At 55.2% G+C, this 18,653-nt stretch overlaps 1 protein-coding gene across 1 annotated transcript; it reads left to right on the top strand.

The window, feature by feature from the left end:
* Positions 1 to 4,315: 4,315 nt before the first annotated feature.
* GATA5 (GATA binding protein 5) lies at positions 4,316 to 17,441 on the top strand. Its single transcript, XM_064465377.1, has 7 exons — positions 4,316 to 4,522; positions 5,232 to 5,834; positions 7,951 to 8,117; positions 13,708 to 13,833; positions 14,692 to 14,779; positions 15,367 to 15,491; positions 16,535 to 17,441. Exons 2-7 carry the CDS (start codon positions 5,315 to 5,317, stop codon positions 16,688 to 16,690), a joined length of 1,182 nt encoding a protein of 393 aa, XP_064321447.1. The 5' UTR covers positions 4,316 to 4,522; positions 5,232 to 5,314; the 3' UTR covers positions 16,691 to 17,441.
* Positions 17,442 to 18,653: the final 1,212 nt, after the last annotated feature.

Raw genomic sequence — 18,653 nt, 5'->3', positions numbered from 1 at the left:
TCAGCTCTACGGGACCTCTTTTATTTTCCATGCCAGTGAAATCCTTACGGGCTAAGTAGTAAGAAAAAAAAGATCTCAGAGCAAGATGGGGAAAGATTTTAAATACTTCCGCCCCACACATACACAACCCCCCTTCCTGATAGCCACTGCCACATGCATATAACAGGAGATAAATATTTTTTGGCAGAGCCCACTGTTTATTTAACCCTTTTGAGACACAGCCCTCTGGCATCCCCTCACTCCTCCAGGCACAAAACCCGGCTGTGCCTGCCTGGCTGGGCCGGGGCAGTTCAGTCCTTGCCCACAGCCCCTCGCTGCCTGGGGCCTCCCCCAGCCCTGGCCGTGTCCATCACTCCTCTCTTCTCTCCAGCGCTGCCCCACGAACCCGCCCGGCCTTGGCCGCAGGAGGTACCTGAGCTCGGTCCCTGGGCAGGGGCCAACCCACCCCTTGGAGACTGGGTAGGAAGGGGCTGGGGGGAGGATGGAGGGAGGGATGCGGACCAGGGGATGGGGACCACGGATGCAGACCGGGGGATGCAGACCCCGCCGGTCCCCTCCCGTCGACCCCTGCCCTTCACAGCCTACTGGGCAGGGGGAAGCAGCCCCCGAGGAGCTTGTTCTGCCCCCAGGCGGCTCGTCCTTCCCCGCCCGGGGTCGTTTGTTGGGGAGCCGGGGGCAGAGCCTGGAAGCAGCCCGGTGCCGCCCGCCGGGGCGAAATCCTCGGTGGGTTTCCCTTTGCATCGGGGTGCTCAGTGCGGGGCGGCTCAAAGCGGGCCCTGGTCAGAGCCCCGCCGCCGGGCACCGGGTCGGGCTCGGCTCTAACGCCGGAGCTCGCCCTGCCCCGAGGGCAGCGGGCTGCGAGCCGCCTCTGAGCCCCGGGGGAGGATGCTGCAGCCCGTGGGAGGCAGAGGGAGGAAAGGGGACGTGTTTAATTAATTGCCACCTCCCGATGCACCGAGGGGGAACGTGCATCAGGGCGCGCCTTGCCTCTCCCCTGCCCGGTGCTGCAGGACGGGGTACGTTTCTGCCCTCCTCCCTCCACTTTCCTTTTCTTTTTTCCCTCGGTTTTCGTTGGGGGGGGGGAAGGGGGGAGGCTAAAAGCCCCCCTCGGGGACCGCGCAGGACGCTCCCACGCGTCCGCCCCCGCGCAGGACTCACAAATCACCCGGAGCGGGATTAGGGCCGAGGGGCCGGGGCGCCGGGCAGTCTGTCCCTGCCCGGGGGAGCCTCACCTGGAGGGGTCAGGGCTCCCCCGGGAGCCGTGCCGGGCCGCCCCGGCCCCGCTCGGACCCAGCCGGAGTCAGGCCGGGGGCTGCCTGGGGGGGACTACGGGGAGCGGGGACCTCTTCCTCACCCCCTCCCTCCTGCAAAATGTGGCCGTATCCCCCAGGAAGAGCAGGGCTAGGACGGAGCCAGCCGGGTAAGGGATGTTCCACCGGTGGCAAAGCTCCCGGCGGGTACCGTCGGGGTGTCACCGGGGCTCTCCGGGGAGGCCTTCCCGCCTGACCCCGCTCCGGACGGGGTCTGGGGTCTCCTCCGGGGGGGTCCGGGAATCACCTGCCCCGGTGCTTTTGTTAGGGTCGTTGTGCCCGTCTGAGCCTCGCCGTGGGCTGGGTCCCGGGCAGAGATGTCTGGCGCCCTGTGCCCAGCTGCCACGTCGGGGGTGCCCTCGGTGGGGCAGGGAGCCCCCGCCTGTCCCCGCGGGAGGGTCCCCGCACAGCCCGGGCTCCCCGTGTCGCTCACCCCGGCGTGACTTCCCCGGGCGCAGTGCGAGGGCTGCCGACGGGGCATCGCCGCTAGCACCGGTGCCACGCTGGCACCTTCCCTCCCTCCTTCTCCTAAAGCATCGCCTACGCCGAGCCTTCCTCAAAGGAAGACCCCCGCGTCCCCCGCCTGGCCCTCGGTCACCGAACACAGCCCAAATTTCTGCAAACACACAAACCGCGGGGACAAGGAAGCACGTTGTGAGCGCCGGGTGCAGCCCCCCCCCCCCACTCCGTGGGCAGCCCCACGCAGGCCTCACGGGTGGGTGGCACCAGCCCGGCCCGGTGTCCTACTGGGACCAGCATATGGGGTCCAGTCCAACGGTGACTGCCCCTGGAAACCCCCCGGTGTCGGAGCACCTGCCCGCAGCGCTGCTCCGCGCCCGTGGGCGCTGCCTTGCGCGGCGGGCGTGGAGGACCCGCCCGTGGAACCCGCCGCCCATCGCCGCGGCCTCGGGTCTCCGCTGCCCAGTGGGCCGAAAGCCCAGCAGCCAGCCCCGGCACCGCCGGGAGAAAGTGGTTTGAAAAACTGGTAAAAAAAAAAAACAACCCAACACCCAAAACACCAAACCCAAAACAACTGGATGGGTCAGACCACAGACACACCACGCGTCCACGGGCAGGTTTTCGCGCACCGCGTTTTCCTCCGGCGTGAACGTGCTCACGGGGTAAATCCCTGCGGATTTCAGCAGCGCCTCGTTTCTTTCAACGTTCTCACATTTATTTGAACGCCAGAAGCGATCGGAGCGGGCAGATCGCACGCATTTTAAAAAAAATAGAATAGAATAAATCGCAGTTAAATAACACCTTGAAATTGTAAAGCCTGGAAACCCACGCGTCCCCACGGCTTCACCACGCTTTTAACAACAGAAACGAAACGAAGGAAGCTCCGGCGGTGGCTCAGCCACAGACACGGAGGGGTTGGGGCTGGTTTTCCGCGGGGACGTTTCTGCCCGTGCCACCGCGGGGCTCGCTGGGCAGGAGTCTCCCTGCTTGTTATTTTCTTTATCTATCGCTGTTTTCCCCCACCTTTTTTTTTCCTTTATTTTACTTTTCTTTGTTTTTGTTTTTGTTTTCTCTTTTGCTCTGCGGGCACAGGGATACCCTACGAGCCGTAAACGGCCGCATTAGCGAGCAAATAAATACATCTCCAGCCAGTTGCGTTGCATTATTCCGAGGGAAATAGCTGGCATTCCTGCACCAGTTTATTTTGGAGTTGAAATTTCCCACCCTTCCCGCAGCGCTGGTCCCTGCGGAGCCGGGGCTGGAGGGGCTCCCCCGGGCGCCGGGACCCCACCGCCGGGCCGCGCTCGGCTGGGGCACGGGAGGGCTCCCGGGGCCGAGCAGGGCCCGATCCTCTCGGCAGAGGCCTGCAGGCGGCAAAGCTCTGTCCACCCGTGGATGGAACAAGCGGCGGGGGAGACTCGCCGAGGCTTTCTTTTTTTTTTCCTCTCCGATTTTCCGAGGGGGAGAGAGCCGGCGCCCTGGGGCAAAGGCGCACAAATTCCCCCGCACGCCCCGGAGGTAAAACCCGATAACGATGAAATTATTTCCTCGCTCCGATGGCGGATGGGGACCGGCCCCTCTGCCCGGCACCGGCGGAGTGTTAAATCGGCCAAATTACCCCGGCTAGGCGGCCGGCGGGGACTGCGAGCTCCTTCCCCTCCTGCCGCCCCTTCCCGGGGTCGCGCCGACGGGTAAAAGCGGGGAGAGGGTTTTTGTCCCCGCCGCAAGGCCAGAGCCGCTCGGCCGGGGACGGGGGGGGCTGCAGGGAGAACGACCCTCTCCGCTGCTCCCCCCGGGTAACAGCAGAGTCCCTGCAAGCGGGACAGCCCGGGGCGGCCGGGGCCCGGCGGCACCGACGGGACGGTGAGGGGCCGGAGCGCCTTGAGCCGGGCCGGGCCGGCAGCCTCGGCGGGACCGTGGGCCGCTTGAGAGGGGCTGGGGGGCAGGCTGGGGAGATCCCCCCCTTTCCTCGTTAGTTCGTGGCAGAGAAGAGCTCTGGGAGCAGCACGCCACCTGGCCACGTCCCCAGCTACCCCAAACCCCGCAGGAAAATATTTCAGTGTGTTCCCCAGCATCTACCGGCGGCTCGGAGTGGGGAGCGGGGGCATTCCCTCCCGCCGGGGTGTCGGGGCGACCCCAAGAAACGCAGCGAAGCCCGCAAAGGAGGGAGACACCCCCCACCCCTCCCCGGGGGGCGGGGGGACACCTCCATCTTGCAGGGGGGCGGCCGGAGGGTCCGGGGGTGCGGGGCGCCCTGAGGGCCGCATCCTGCCCCCGCTCCGCCCGCGGCCCCGCGCCAGGGTCGAGCCGGCGGGCGCATCCCCACCCCCCCCCCACCCCTTGCCGGGAGCGGAGCCGGCGGGATTTATCCCGTTGCTCCCCCCTCGCCGGGAGGCGCCCAATCCTGGCCGGGACCGGGGCTACCCCGCCGGCCGTCACGTGGGCCGGGCCGCACCGGGGCCCGCCGTAAAGAGCCGCCGCCGTCGCCGCCGCCGCCACTTCCCCGCCGGGCGCAGCCAGGGACGCACCCACGGGAGACGGCGGCGGCGGCGGCGGGAGGGGAGGGACCGGGGGAGGGCAGCCCCTCTCTGCCTGGGGTCCCGGTTGTTTTGCTTTTCGTCATCCCTCCCCCTTAAACTTTTAAAAATACTTTTTAATTATTATTTTTATTTTCCTGGGATTTCCCTGGATGGTCTGAGCGCAGCTTCATGCCCACCCGGCCATGCCCGGCTCCGCTCCCGGCCCGCTGCCATGTGAGTACCTGTGCGGGAGGAGCGGCCCGGGAGGGGGGCCGGGGGTGGGATGCTCCGCGGCTGGAGCCCTCCGTCCGCACGGAGAGGCCTGTCTGGGGGTTATTTCGCTTTTTTCTTTCTTTTTTCTTTTTTTTTTTTTAAACAAGAAAACGGCAGCGCTGGTGGATGGGGGACACTGGGGATGCCCCCAGCCCGGGGACACTGCCCGGGGCCGCCAGGACCCCGCTCCCACCCGGGCCGGGCGCCCGAGGGGCCGCGCCGCGGCCGGCCGCCTCCCCGCCAGCACGGCTCCGGGGCGGGCTCCAGGCCCGGGGCTCGGAAAAAAAAAAGACGGGAAGGGAAATACTTTTGGGGGAAAAAAGAAAAAAAAAAGTTGGGTTTTGTCGGGCCCTTGGAAGTGTCCCGGCGGGCGGTGGGAAGGTGCCGCTGGTGCCGCTGCCCGTTGTGCGGAGGTTATTTCTCGCCGTGGCTCGGCTGCGGCTCTCGGCCCGGCGCCACGGGTTTCACCCCGCGGGACGAGCTGACGGGAGGAAAATTTGTGGGGGGGGGGGGAATATATATACATACACACACACAAATTACAGCCTCTGCATGAGACAGGGAAGAGGGAAGAGGCGCTTTCGGCGCGGGAAAGGCCCGCGGGTGCGAATGGCGGCGGGCCGGGGTCTCCCGGGGTCTCAGCCTGCGGCTCTCGGCTCTCGCCCCCCAGGTTCCTCTGAGTGAGCCCCTCGGCAACGTCGGGGCGCAGCCGGCCGGGCCCTGAGCAGCCGCCGCCGCCGCCGAGGACGGAACATGTATCAGGGTCTGGCCCTCGCCCCCAACCATGGCCAGTCGGCTTATTCCCACGACTCCAGCAACTTCCTCCACTCGTCGGCCGGCTCGCCCGTCTACGTGCCCACCACTCGGGTACCCTCCGTCCTCCAGACGCTGCCCTACCTGCAAGGCTGCGAGCCGCACCAGAGCCACCTCGGCAACCCCCCGGGCTGGGGGCAGAGCAGCAGCGAGGCCGCCGCTTTCAACGCCGGCAGCCCCCACCCGCCGTCGGGTTTCTCCTACTCCCACAGCCCCCCGGGCAGCAGCCCCCCGGGCCGCGACGGCGCCTACCAGGGGCCCCTGCTGCTGGGCGGCGGGGGCCGGGAGCAGTACGGCAACGCCTTGGTGCGCTCCGTTAACGGGTCCTACTCCAGCCCCTACCCCGCCTACGTGACCCCCGAGATACCGCCTTCGTGGACGGCCGGACACTTTGAGAGCAGCGTGCTGCACAGCCTGCAGACGAGGCAGGCGGCTTTACCCGGCCGTAGATCCACCTTCGGTAGGTCGTCGTCGCCCCTCACCGTCGCCTCCGGGCGCCGAGTCGTTTCCCCGGCTCTCGGCGCCGGGTGGGAGCCATTCCCACCCCCCCGGTGTGTTGGCGGCCCGGCCCCGGGGTGAGCTGCCCCGCCGCCATCCCCGGCGGGAAAGGAGGGGATGATTTTATCCAGGGATGGAGAGACGGTCCGGGCACGGGGTGCGTGTGGCTGACCCTGGAAGGCGGTGTGTGTGTGTGTGTGGTGGTGCGTGTGGGTGTGTGACACGAAGGGCAAAGACCACGTTTCAAAGGAGTGCAATTCCCCCGCAGGACAGCGGAGCAGAGGCCGTTCAACCCCTTCCCCTTCCCCCCCCCCCCCCCCCCGATATCTCCTTCCCACAATATCGACTTTGTGCCTGTGCTTCAATACTTACCCTTGTGTTTAAATTAGCGGGGCAGATTTATAGCTCCCTCCCTTTTAAGTAATTTATTGTGGTAAATTAGTTTATATTTGAACAGACTCTCGGTCTCCTAATTCACCTTCGCCCAAACAGGTCCGCAGCTGCATCGCGCTGCGGCCTTTGGAGGGACGCTGAAACGCGCTCAGGCGTTGAACAATAAACCCCACTTCAATTCGTTCGCATCCCCACCGGAGAGTCCTTTTAAACCAAGCCCCGAGCACATAAAGTTTGGGCATTGCTTTAAAAGGACCCTCCGTGCGCAGGGTTTATAACACCGGCGGTATTTCACCAGCCTCCCTCCGGCGGTGGTTTGCGAAGTCCTTTAAAAGCCACTTCAGGATCTCAGCTGCGTTATCATCTTTACTGCGGTGAACCGAATTATCTTATCTTTACCCCAAGAACAAAGTTAAACCAGGGAAGCAGCCCCCCTCCCCGGCTCGGCTTTTCCTCCCACGCCGGAGGTGCTCGGGAGCAGCTGCTTTCCAGGATTTTCTTCTCTTTGTCCGGGAAAGTCCGTCGCGTTCCGCGGGAAGGGATCGCCCCGGTCCTGCCGAGGGAGGTGATGGCGCAGAAATTTTATCTGCGCTTTGAATTGGATGGTTTGCGATCCGGAATAGCTGCCGCCGTCCTCTCTGCCGTTTATTTTTGCTCTTGAATAGTGTAAACTGCTCTTAAGTAGCGTAAACTATTATTTTTTCTTTGAAGGAATTATTGAAAGTTTTTTCTTTTCTTACTTTTTACCTTTTAACGTTTTATTTTTATTTTCCGTTTCCCCCTTTTTAATTTTTGTTCTTTTTCCTTTTCTTTCCGTTGGATCATTATTTATACAATGAAAGATTTTTTTTCATCTTTTTAAGATAAAAAAACCCACCGTATTTTTATTCGAAAGAAAATAACATTCCAGGCGGAGGAATTTATTTCAAAAAGAGATAGAAAAGCGGAGGGAGGAAAAAGTCCGACTCCCAGCCGAGGGGTGCCCCGGTTTTGCCGCCCGTTTGCCGCGGAGCCGCGCTCGGGGCAGGGACGGACCGGGGCCGGTGCTCGGAGCCGCGGCTTCTTCCCGGGTTTTTCGGGTGGGGGGAAGTGAGGGAGAGCCTCGCTAGCAGGAGTTTGGGGCCACGGGCTGCCGGCGCTGCTCTCCCGGGGAGCCCCGGGCACCCCGCTGCTGCCAGCCCGGCCGGCGGGGGGAGAAGGGAGCCGCAGCCCGGCGTGCCTCCACGGGCACCCCCGAGCCCGTCCCCACCAGCCAGCGACCAACGCACCTTGATGGAAATCAAGAAAATCGCCCCATTTTGCACCCCCCCCATCGTTTATTTTTGCAGCCCTGCACAGGGGTAACACCGTGTTCTCCCGCTGATGGGCTCCCTGCCCGCTCCCATGCCACGGAGACCCCAGCCATGCTCAGCTCTTTGGGGTCTTTTGGGAAAGGGATGAGGCAATATGCTGTCTTTGAGCAAAATATTAAAAGATTACAGTGTGGAGGGAATAAAGGGGTTTGTTCCACACTTCTTAGGGTGAGGTAAACTCGCACTGGGCAGGGATTGTCCCTCGGAGAGGACTAGTGGGGCGCAGAGGATTAGGGACCCTCTCCCGCAGTGTCGCCGTGGGCTGCCTGGCCCCCCATGGCCCAGTGCAGTGGGGACGGCTCCTGACCTGCATGCCTTGGGTGTCTCTTCCAGAGTACCTGGAGGAGTTCCCCGGGGACGGCCGGGAGTGCGTGAACTGCGGGGCCATGTCCACGCCACTCTGGAGGAAGGACGGCACTGGGCACTACCTGTGCAACGCCTGCGGGCTCTACCACAAAATGAATGGCATCAACCGGCCGCTCAAGCCACAGAAGAGGCTGGTAAGAGGGGGACACCCGGCAGGGATCCCCTGTTCCACGCAGGGGGTGGCTGGAGGCAGGAGCCAGGGGGGCTGCTGCTGTGTCTGTGCTGTCGGAGGCTCTGCACTTGCGTTAGGGCCTGTTTGACCCTCGGTCCTGCCATGAGTAAAACGCCATCGGTGCTGGCAGGAGCCCCTGATTGTGGTGCAGAGCCTGCTTGCGTCCGGGAGAGCGGAGCGAAGCTGGCGGGGATCGCTACGCCGGCATGGCTGGTGGGCAGCATGGAGATGGGGCAGCGGGGACCGGAGGGGTCCCGGGGCTGCACGGAGAGGCTGTGCTGCAGCTGAGCAGGGGCCGATCGGCCCTGCCTGCGGTCCGGGGCTCTGTGGGCTTCCTTCGGCTCCATTCCCGCAGCAAGCGCATTGCTTTTTATTCTGTAATAATAATTATTACTTCCTTGTTCTTCCTGCAGACACACATAGTCTAGGCAGGGTCGATGAACAGGAGACAGGGCTGATCCTGAGCAATCGCAGGCAGGTTTGCGGCTGCCCGCGGTGGGAGCAGGATGAGACCCAGTTCCCCCACTGCCTAAAGGGGAGATTTGGGGTTTGGTAGTTCCCAGTTTCTCTGCAGGTTAAAGCATTAAATACCCTCCACACACACAATGATATTGAGCTTCCTCCAACTGGGATCCCATCATGAGAGAGGAAAGGCGCCTCTTTCGGTTTTTTATTTTTTTGTAGAGTCGCTTTGGGATGTTTAAATTTGGTGGTAACAGTTTTGGTTTCAGAGCCTGTCATCAGAAGCCGTCATTACAAACAGGATGTTTGCTGGAGCCGTGCTGGGGAACAGCTGGGAGCTCCTTTAGCTTTCGCTCGGGGTGTACTCCCACAGTTATTTTTTTGCATTGCAAAACAAATTATTAACAATAACCCAACAGTGACAAGTTTCTGTGTAAGAAAGCCCTAAAATAAATTAAGCTGGGACTGAGCAAGATGTTTCATTCTGATTCCAATCCTGGAAATGTGGCTCTGGATTTGCAAAATGAAATGAACAGCAGCTCTGTGGAAAATCACCCTGTTTTGTTCATCACACCCAAATTGAGGCATTTCTGTGAAACGCTTAGCATTATCTGACAGGATTTTCCTGTCTCACCAAAACCCTCCTCGTCTCCTTTAATGTAACAACATTAAATCCACACCCCAGCAGTGGGCTTGCGTCGCTGCCGTGCTACAAATCTCAGTTACGCTGCTGATTTCTTCAGATCAAATATGACCCGTGCATAGAGAGATAGGTGCAAACCAGTTTAAATCCAACTCCGCATTTCAGACTGGCATCAAAATGTGGCGCAGGATGAATTTCCAGGGTTTTATTTCCAAAAGCTTTTCCCCAAAGGAACTGGAGAGGTCTTGCTGCTACTCAGTATTTTATTTTGGCGCATGGGAAGGGAAACAGCATGCGTTACCTGCACCCTACCCGCGTGGTGCAGGCAGTGCTCGGGAACCCCGAGCCCCCTGCCCGCTCCTCTGCCGTTGCTGGCAGAACCCCACGCATAGCACTCATCAGGCATTTTTTGGCAAGCATTTTAACAAAGTTTTCTGGTGGAGAACGGTAGTTTGCAGAATTAAGACTGTTTCCCTGGGATGAGCAAATCTTGTTGGGAATTATCAAAGCACTTCTAACCTTTTTTTATTAATATTTTAGCAATCAACACAATCATGATAAAGTCCAAATGAAAAAGCTGATTCTTATCTGGGAGAAACTTTTCAGTAAGGTTGAAATACTTGAGGGGATTTTTTTTTTTTGTGGATTAGTAAAGGGACTGCAATTTTGACTTTCCTTCCTGATTTTGGAATGAAACATTTCACACTCTTGGATTTTCCCAAGGGTTTGAAATGCCATGTTGCAACCAGTTCTGCCCTGTCGGAGGAAGGGGGATCCACTGATGATGGACAAGAGGGTGCCAGGCGTACGCTGCAAATCCACCACTGAGGGAGCGACCTGCACCCCTGTGGCTTGGGATATTCTTCCCCTGAATGATTTCCATGGCAGGGGATGTCTCCCCTGCTCATAATCTCACCAGCACGGGCTGGGTGGGAGCAGAGCAGTGAACATGGTGACACACCATTGCTCTAGGAACAATTAAATCGGCTGTTTCACAATGCGGTGAAATACAGACACGGGAAGGAAAAACGGTTGCTTTTGTCCTTTACATTACAACCTTTGTTCTGTAAGTAGACGCCACGCTGGGAGTTATTCTGACTTCTGTTTTCACAAAGCAAAGTCCTGCTGAAAGCCCTGGAGAATGCAACGTGGCCCAGATAACGCTGCGGGAATGACGTCCTGCAGCTCGGTAGCACTCAGCCTGCTTGCGCGTGGGAGAGGGCGAGCAATAGTAGTGTAGTTTCCAGTTCATTTTTTTGTTTCTTTTTTTGTGATAAGGTCAACATCCTCTACACAGCAGGGACAGCCGTTTTGCTACAGCCTGTGTCTGGATTCAAAGCACTGTGGCTTTCAGCAGAAAGGATTTATCTTATATGACGATGGGAGCAGCATTTTATTTTAGGCAGTATCTTTTCTAGGCAAAGTTTCTTGGTGCATTTCACAGGTTGATATCTTAGACCCAGTCCTAAAAGCCAGGTCACTTTTACCATCCAGGAGCAGCTGCTGGAGCATCCTTGAGCATTCGATTTCCCCGTGGTAGGAGCAGAGCTGCACTGTGCAAGGCAGCAAGGAGGGGCAGATGCAGCAGCTGTCCTGTGCTTAGCAGCCCCCACACCATCCTCAGATGAAGGACTAACCTGAGGTTGCATTTTGCTGCCTTGGTTCAGGGGGTGTTTTTTCAGCCTGTCCTTTTTTACAGTTCGCACTGCATAGTGGGTTTGGTGATGTGTTTGGGGAAAGTGGGGATGGGGCTGATCACAGCCCTGGGATGACATGATAGGACCCTAGAGCCGTGCAGTGCTCACAGTATGTGCCTTGGCTTTCTCCTGGCTGTCAGTTCCTGTGGCTCCCTTGTCCTCCAGGGTCTGGGTTTGCCCAGAGCCATGATAGCAAAGGCAAATCTCAGACAATGCTGCTGCCTTTTCGCTCTGAGTCCCGGATCTGCCCACTCTCAGGAGCTGACCTTGGGTATCTCAGCATGCTTTGCTGCAACCTCTTTCCTATCAACACCAGGTCCCCCAAGTCCTGCTGGCAATGGGGACAGAGAAGCACTGATTAAATGTGGGGGTTCAGAACCTTCTTTTTTTTTGCTGTGAAACCCCGTGGTTTCATTTCCACCTTTGAAAAGGAGGTGAAGCAAATTCTCTGATGGCTTTGGGCTCTCTCGGAGGGACATGCCCTGCTGGCTCTGAATTTTCTGGGCTCTGCTAGCAGCACTCGCACACGGTTGATTCGATAGGCACCAACTCACCATTCCTTGAGCTTATCAGCAGCACTTGGCTGTCAAGCCCGGTCCGTGAAGAGTTTTTGTTTGAGTGTGTGCTGCATTTGTATAAATAAACGCTGGAGCACAATGTTGAAGTCAACAACTTCCTAGACAAGGTCAGAACGGTACAAAGGCAGCCGGGTGGAGGCAGGCAGAAATACATTTTCTTTTAAGGGAACTGCTGGGAAACCAGCAATAACGTATTGTACCCTTGTCCTTCAGTGAGCAACAGTAGCCTTGACAGTCTCTTTCTCGCTAAGCTGGCAGGTTGTGGTGTAGGGCCAGGTTCTCGCGGGGTTTCTGGGGTTTAAATTGTTATATTTGGCTGCGGAGGATGGTTTCTGCTCTCCTGGAGGGCAGGAGGAGGCACAGAGCGATATGCAGGCGATGCAGAAGGCACGTGCTGCTGCTCCAGCAGAAGGTCTGTGAGCAGGTCGTGATGCAGTGCTGGCAGAGCGGGCAGAGTTCTGGCAGGGCTGGCATTGCCCTTAGGCCACTGGAGCCACAGGTCTCATTGCCACCTCTTCTGCAAGCCGCGGACAAAGTATTGTATGAAATAGGGACAGCGCGTCCCTCCTTCCCAGGGGCCTGCGGTGGCCCAGAAATCTTGGGGCTTTCCAAAGGGCTTTGTGTTGGCCTTCGTTCATCCGCAGGTGATGACAGATCTCACCAGCCCACGTCGGGCACAGTTACCCAGGGCTGAGTGCCTCCAAATTCCCCTCTGCACCCATTGCAGGAGCTGGACCTCAGAGCCCCTTGCACCCTTTGGGTGCTGAGCACCTCCCTCTGCTCCTATCGGGGCTAAGGTCCCTCCTGGTTGCAAGATTGAACATGGCCCTGGCAGCTGAAAGGCTTTAAGGAAGTTCTGTATCTGCTCCAGGATCTTTCTGTGACACCATCTCCCATATTAGGGACAAGGATTGCTGTCCCCTCCTCCGTGCCAGGCTTGTCAGCTCACACCTTGGTGTATTACTATTTTTGCGTGGTTATTTCTTGAAAGCTAATAATTTCCAAAGCAATACTGTTATTTGCAAATAGTTGCCGAGACCTCTTTGCTGACAAAGGAGTGAATCAAATCTTGGGCATGTCACTTGTGTCTCTTGAAACTCAAAGCTGATCTTTATTTGACTGCTAACCTTGTAAAAACATTTCATCTTTATTCCTACTCTTCCCACTTCATTCGTCATATTGCTCAGTCGTGATATCAAGCAATAATGGAAGAATAAACAAACAGGGAGTTCTTCATTGCGTGCATCACCTATCGTCTGCCTTTGAGAGGAATCAAAGTGATTTTTCTCAAGGCTAAAGAATGTATTCAAACACCTAAATGTGGAGAGCCTGCGATACTACTTATGTCACTGGTATCTTATACTTAGTGAAGTCTTTTACTAAAATAGTTTCAATACCTAGTGTTAAGAGATTTTCAGATGAAAAGCCCATTGTGCTGACAAGCCTGTACGTAGAGACTTGTGAATTTTCCAGTGGCTTGGAGTACACTTGTCAGAAATTAGTTTTCTGTTTCTGCCAGAACATTTTCCTTCTACATTTGAAAGTATTAATGTTTCAGAGCCAATAATCACAGCACTCACAAAATATGCCATTAATTAATGTTTGCGTGGTGTTTCTGCAGCGGGTAAGAGAACAGATTATCTGCAAGACGTGCAAAGGAAAACCTCCCTGGTCCTATCATGGATCAGTTCAGTTTGGTTCTGCTCAGTGCAGCCAGTTGATTCCAGTTGTCTTAAACAAGAGATTATTTGGGATGTTGCTAACTTTAGTGGTAGTTCTGAGTGCAGAAAAAGAGAGTTAAAGCATGAGGAGATTTTTCATGTGCTTAAAGCCTGGCTGTCATTTTCCATCTCTTTTTCCATCTGAGTGGATCTCCTGGAGGAAAGGTCTCTGTGATCTGAGTCCTGATTACTTCCAGCAGATTTGTTGGAAGTTTGTGAAATAAGTTGCAAGGATATTTGCCAGGTTTATCAAGCTCAATTAAAAAAAGCACTTGCAAATTAGGTTGATCTCATTTGAGTATAATTACTTTGTTCTGAATTTGGCTATTGTGTGTGTTTAACATTTTCCAGGAAATGGGTGTAATTGTAGATTTTATTTTTATATGAAAGGAAGCTTCCCAATTAATCATTTCTGTGTGTACATTCATGTGTTTGTTTGCTTGTTTTTAAGTCTTCATCTAGACGTGCTGGTCTATGTTGCACTAACTGCCACACAACCAATACCACCCTCTGGAGAAGGAACGCCGAAGGGGAGCCCGTCTGCAACGCCTGCGGGTTGTACATGAAGCTCCACGGGGTGAGGAGTGCGTCTGCACCGGGAGGGACCCTTGGGCTGGGATCACCACCCAGCAGGTCCAGGATATCACGTCTGGAGGGACCAGCCCCTAGGCTGGATACAGAAGAGCCATAACACAGTACTGTCTCCTTGAGCAGTTAAAAGCTCAGGCTACTGAGGTTCTCCAGAATAAGGCTAAGGGGGTACTGGAACACTCTCAGGAGGTACCTGCACAGAGCAGAGATTTCTGGCACTGGGTGGCTCTTAATTAGGTTGTTTGCCAAGCTATTTCCCAAAAATAAAGCATACCAGGCTCCAGTAGCTGGAGAATGGAGCTCCTCAAGCCCAGACTGGAGAAAAAGAGCGAGCATATTTCTTCTAGATTTTGTAATTAAGAATGAGTGAAGGATTCTAAGGTGTCCACATGGAGGCTGGCTGATGCCATTTATCCACAGATGATGGGAACTGTCAGTAACATGTCCATCAGCCAAAGTAACATGTCCTTCATCCCTCCATACAGGCCTCTTCAACCTTCTGCCATAAAGGTTTAAGTCTCTTTATCCCACGACCATTCCTTCTGAGCCGCGCAGGCTCTCAGTTTGTCAGCGTAATTTAATAAGGTCCTGTTATAAAGGTCACTAATAAATCAGGAAAAGGAAAATAGGAAATAAAGGAAAAAAAATTGTGGGAAAACCTTAGCTGTTAGCCTTATACATCTTCCAGCCAAGGCCTGCCGCAGAAAAAAATAGCACTTAGTGAAGGACAAGGACTTTAGGTGCTTTGCATGAGCTACAGCATGTAAATAGGAGAGCAACACGTGTGTGGGAAGGAGCTAAGCAAAATACAATATTAATGATTCCAAACTTTATGAATCTCAAGGTACCACGACCTCTGGCCATGAAAAAGGAAAGCATCCAGACGAGGAAAAGGAAACCTAAAAACATTACCAAAGGCAAAACCTCAACAGGTACAGTGCTGCTATGATCCATCACAGGGGCTGGGAGCACAATTCACCTCAACATATCTTCTGCAAGAAATTATGATACTTGGAAAACAGTATTGCAATATTTTTTCCCTGATGATCGCTTTAGATGTAAGGCCTGTATTTATACCTAACTGTCATGTGGAAGGAGGAAGCTGGGTGGGAAATCTCACTGCTCTCATATTCCCATGAGGTTCCTCTGCGCTGTGGGCACCTGGCTCCAGCCCAGCAGCGCTTGTGTTCTAGCAGGTCTGGGCTAAATTGAGTAATGGGAAAAAACAGGGCTGGGAATGGTGTATTAAAGAGTCCAGGGGACTGTGTTGTGATGCATTCAATGTTAGCCCATCTGGCCTGTACCAGGACCAGCACTGCCAGACTGTGGAAAAGTGCCCCTCCTCCTCCATCAGCATCTGGAGGCCAAATACAAAGCCTTACCCTAACAGAGATGTGGTGGAGAAAGAGAACAGTAGAGTCGTTCCATTAGATGTGATGGTAGCCATTAAAATATAAATTTCCTTAAAAGCAGATTTGCACCTCTGTTGCTTCACCATCCTGTACCAATTGCCTTCCAGGGTCTACCACTTCGGCCACTAACTCCCCTTCTTCCATTACGAACTCAGACAGCACGGTCACTTTAAAGTCAGAGCCCAGCGCGACCTCACAGTATCCCGGACAAACCATCGTGTCGGTGTCCCAGGTAAGGCACAGGGCTCCACAGCCATCTCCTTCTGGGGTGGATGCTCCACGCACCTCCATAGTTGCTGACCTGGGGGGCCTTGATGAGGCTAAGCAATTAGTTCATTGTGTTGGGGGCCACCAGCCTGGTTGGACTGCATCAGAGTGAGGAAAGCAGGGAGCGTGAGCTAAGATGTTGCACACCAGGAAGGGGTCCAGCCTGTTGGCTTCCCACCGGCTCTTCTGTCTTGCAGCGGGGAACTGGGAGGTCCAAGCTCTGCTGCCACAGAGGTGATCGCTAGTAAACCAGCTTCGGCGCAGAGCTGGGTTTAATTCCCCTCTCCTGGCATGAAATCCGGGGAGTTACAACCCTGTTGAATTGATAGGTTCAGCCCAGGGTGGAAACTTCTGTAGCTCTAAAAAAGAGGCTCCCTGGGCATATGTTATCTGTGCTTAACAGCCCTGCGGTGCTCAGCGCTCATGGGGCCATAATGCTGCCAAAGACCCCAGATTGCAAGGCTGTGCTTCTGCCCTGAGGACTTCTTTGGGACGGGTTGCTATTTATCTTGGCAGAGGAAAAAATATCTCTAAATCTACCCACACATCAAAATGTTGTGACCCAGCACTATCTTTATGTTAGGCCTAAGCCCTCCTCGAGCTGGACATGCGTGCAGGGAAGGGAAGGGAAGCTCCAGTACCCGAGCACCAGCTATGCCATATGGGAGAGGGGGTTTTTTTTTGCTGAAACAGATAAATCTGATTTATGCTGCAACTAGAGATCTCCAAACTTCACATAACTTGACTAAAATTGACATATTTAGTCAATAAATAAATGCAGACGGGCCCCAGGATGCCCCCTGCCAGCTTGTTCCTTGTGCATGCTGAGGATGGAGCACCCTTCCTGCCCCGCTTCAGGTTGCTCCAAAGGGCAGCAGAAGCGTCAGGGATAACCCACCATGTCCATAATCCATCCAAGTCCTACCTCTGCATTATGACAAAGGGGAGAGTGACCTGTTGGCTAATAACAGTCTTTCAAATGACTTTCTGCTTCCCTCCCCGGGGCAGGCACAGAGCCAGTCGGACGAGGTGCTGGCTGGCAGCCACAGCGAGTTCAAATTCGAGCCCGAGGACTACACCTTCTCCCCCACCACCATGGCCCCGCAGCCTGGGCTGAGTGTGCCGCTCCGGCAGGACTCCTGGTGTGCCCTGGCACTCGCCTAGAAACCCCCAACCTCTGGCAAAAAGCCTCGGGACCAACGTTTTTGGCTGGCCCTGCAAATGGCCGATGGGCAGGAGGACGGGCTGCCCTAGTGCTTTGGGACTGCGGGGTGTCAAGCCATGGCCAGAGGACAGGTTTCTCTTGGAGGATGCATGTGGAAAACACTGGCTGGATGGGGCCAGGATGGTCCCGCTGTGGCAGTGGCTCCCCAAAAATCTCATCCTCAGGCAGAGCGACCCAGAGTTGCCTTCCCGAGGCCGGAGCCCCAAGGCCGCCTCCGTTTTCCCAGGGAAAGCCTTCTTCCTTTGAGATGAAACCAGCAAATAAATGCATCCCAGAATCTATGTTTATTCGCAGTGATTTCTCCCTCCTATGACTCCTCTGTGTGCAATTTGTTCCACTTTCCAATAAGGACTGTAATAACATGGCACCAAATAACTTAATTTTATTAAAATGTAAACTGTGTGGCCTCCCCTATGTTTTATTGGCCACAACAGGAAGAAAAGAGGAAAAAAAAAGCAACGGTTGTTTTAAACATTTACTGTTTTATATTAAAAACAATCATCTCTATAGAGTGTTAGCTTCTGAAGCGTTTGGCGTATCAACACTGAGCTGATGAGTCATACATGAAATAAACACGCTGCTCTTCCCTTTCCAGCTCCAAAGAAAGATTTTTTTATTATTATTTTAGGCAAACCACATGACAAAAATGGTCAAAACCTCCCAATAATAAAAGAATACTGAAATGCTGTTTTTCTTTTGTATTTCCTGGTTGTTTTTCATATTGCTAACTCTGAGCATTAGAACCTCAGAAGTTAGTCCTCCAAAAGTTAAAAGAAAGGTTTGAGGGGCTGAAAAAATAATGTGTTGGAGGTATATTTGTTTGGATCCAGTTTTGGGGATGTTTTGAATGGAGGATTTCCAGCTTTCAGCCATGAAGGTCAGAGATTCCTTTTTAATTATTTTAACGAAAACCAAGTAGAAAATAATTTCTTGGAGCTGAGCTGTAGCAAAAGATCATCAGCGATGCACAACCCACATCGCACTTCCAAAAGCTAGCAACAGTGTGTTTCTACACCTTCTCAGAGCTGCCCCGGGGAGGTGGGCAGTAGGGAGATATGCTCTGCTGGGGGCATGTGAGGGGCCCCTGAAGCTCCAGAGGAGCCTGGGGGTGAGAAGACCATACCGAGGAGGGGAAACGGGTGGGAAATGAAGAGGGGGCAAGGTCATGAAGTTACTTCTATGGCCTGCTTTATTTGTTATTTCTAAATAAAATCCCCAGCCTCGCTGGACAGCTATTTATGGCCAGGAAGCCGTCAAGTAATAGTTCCTTAATATAGAAGTTGACCTGTCCAGGGCTTCCTGGAGCAACTCTTCCTCTTGTCAGAAGAGATAGATTGCTTGATTTTTATTATAAACAACAGGCTAAAGGTGATCGGGGAGAGTGAAATCTGACATCAAGTCAAGACTCAGCTGAGATGGAGGATGGTGCTTTCCACCATGCAACCCTTTCTGGAAGAAAGGAGATGCTCCAGACACTGGGGAGCATCAGTCCCCTCCAGTGCCGCCATAGCTCAGCACCTGGTCCCTCAACGTAGCCCTGTGTGGGCATGGAGCATTTTAAGTGACTCTTTATCAAAGTCCATAGATGAAAACTGCCTTTGGAGGGTTCTTCTTGTGCCTCCAGAGCTTTATTAGCAGTTTGCATCATGCCAAGCTCCAGTGCTGGGGCAGGGGGTGTCACAGAGGGGCATCCCTCCAGAGCTGGGCTCGGCAGTGGCACAGTGTTTGCATGGCCAGGCTCTCACTGCAGATCCACATCTCCACCATTTGTTTTTCCACTCTCTGGCCTGCCAACATCTGCAGCAGAGCTCGGCACAGCCGTGCAGCAGATAAGCCAGCAGCACAGGGCAGACAGGGTGACACCGTCCCCAAATCCAGCCCAAACTGTTCCTCTGGGAGTCA

Source organism: Phalacrocorax carbo, chromosome 14 (assembly GCF_963921805.1).
Source record: "Phalacrocorax carbo chromosome 14, bPhaCar2.1, whole genome shotgun sequence".
Lineage (NCBI taxonomy): Eukaryota > Metazoa > Chordata > Aves > Suliformes > Phalacrocoracidae > Phalacrocorax > Phalacrocorax carbo.
This window is presented reverse-complemented; position numbering and strand designations above follow the sequence as displayed.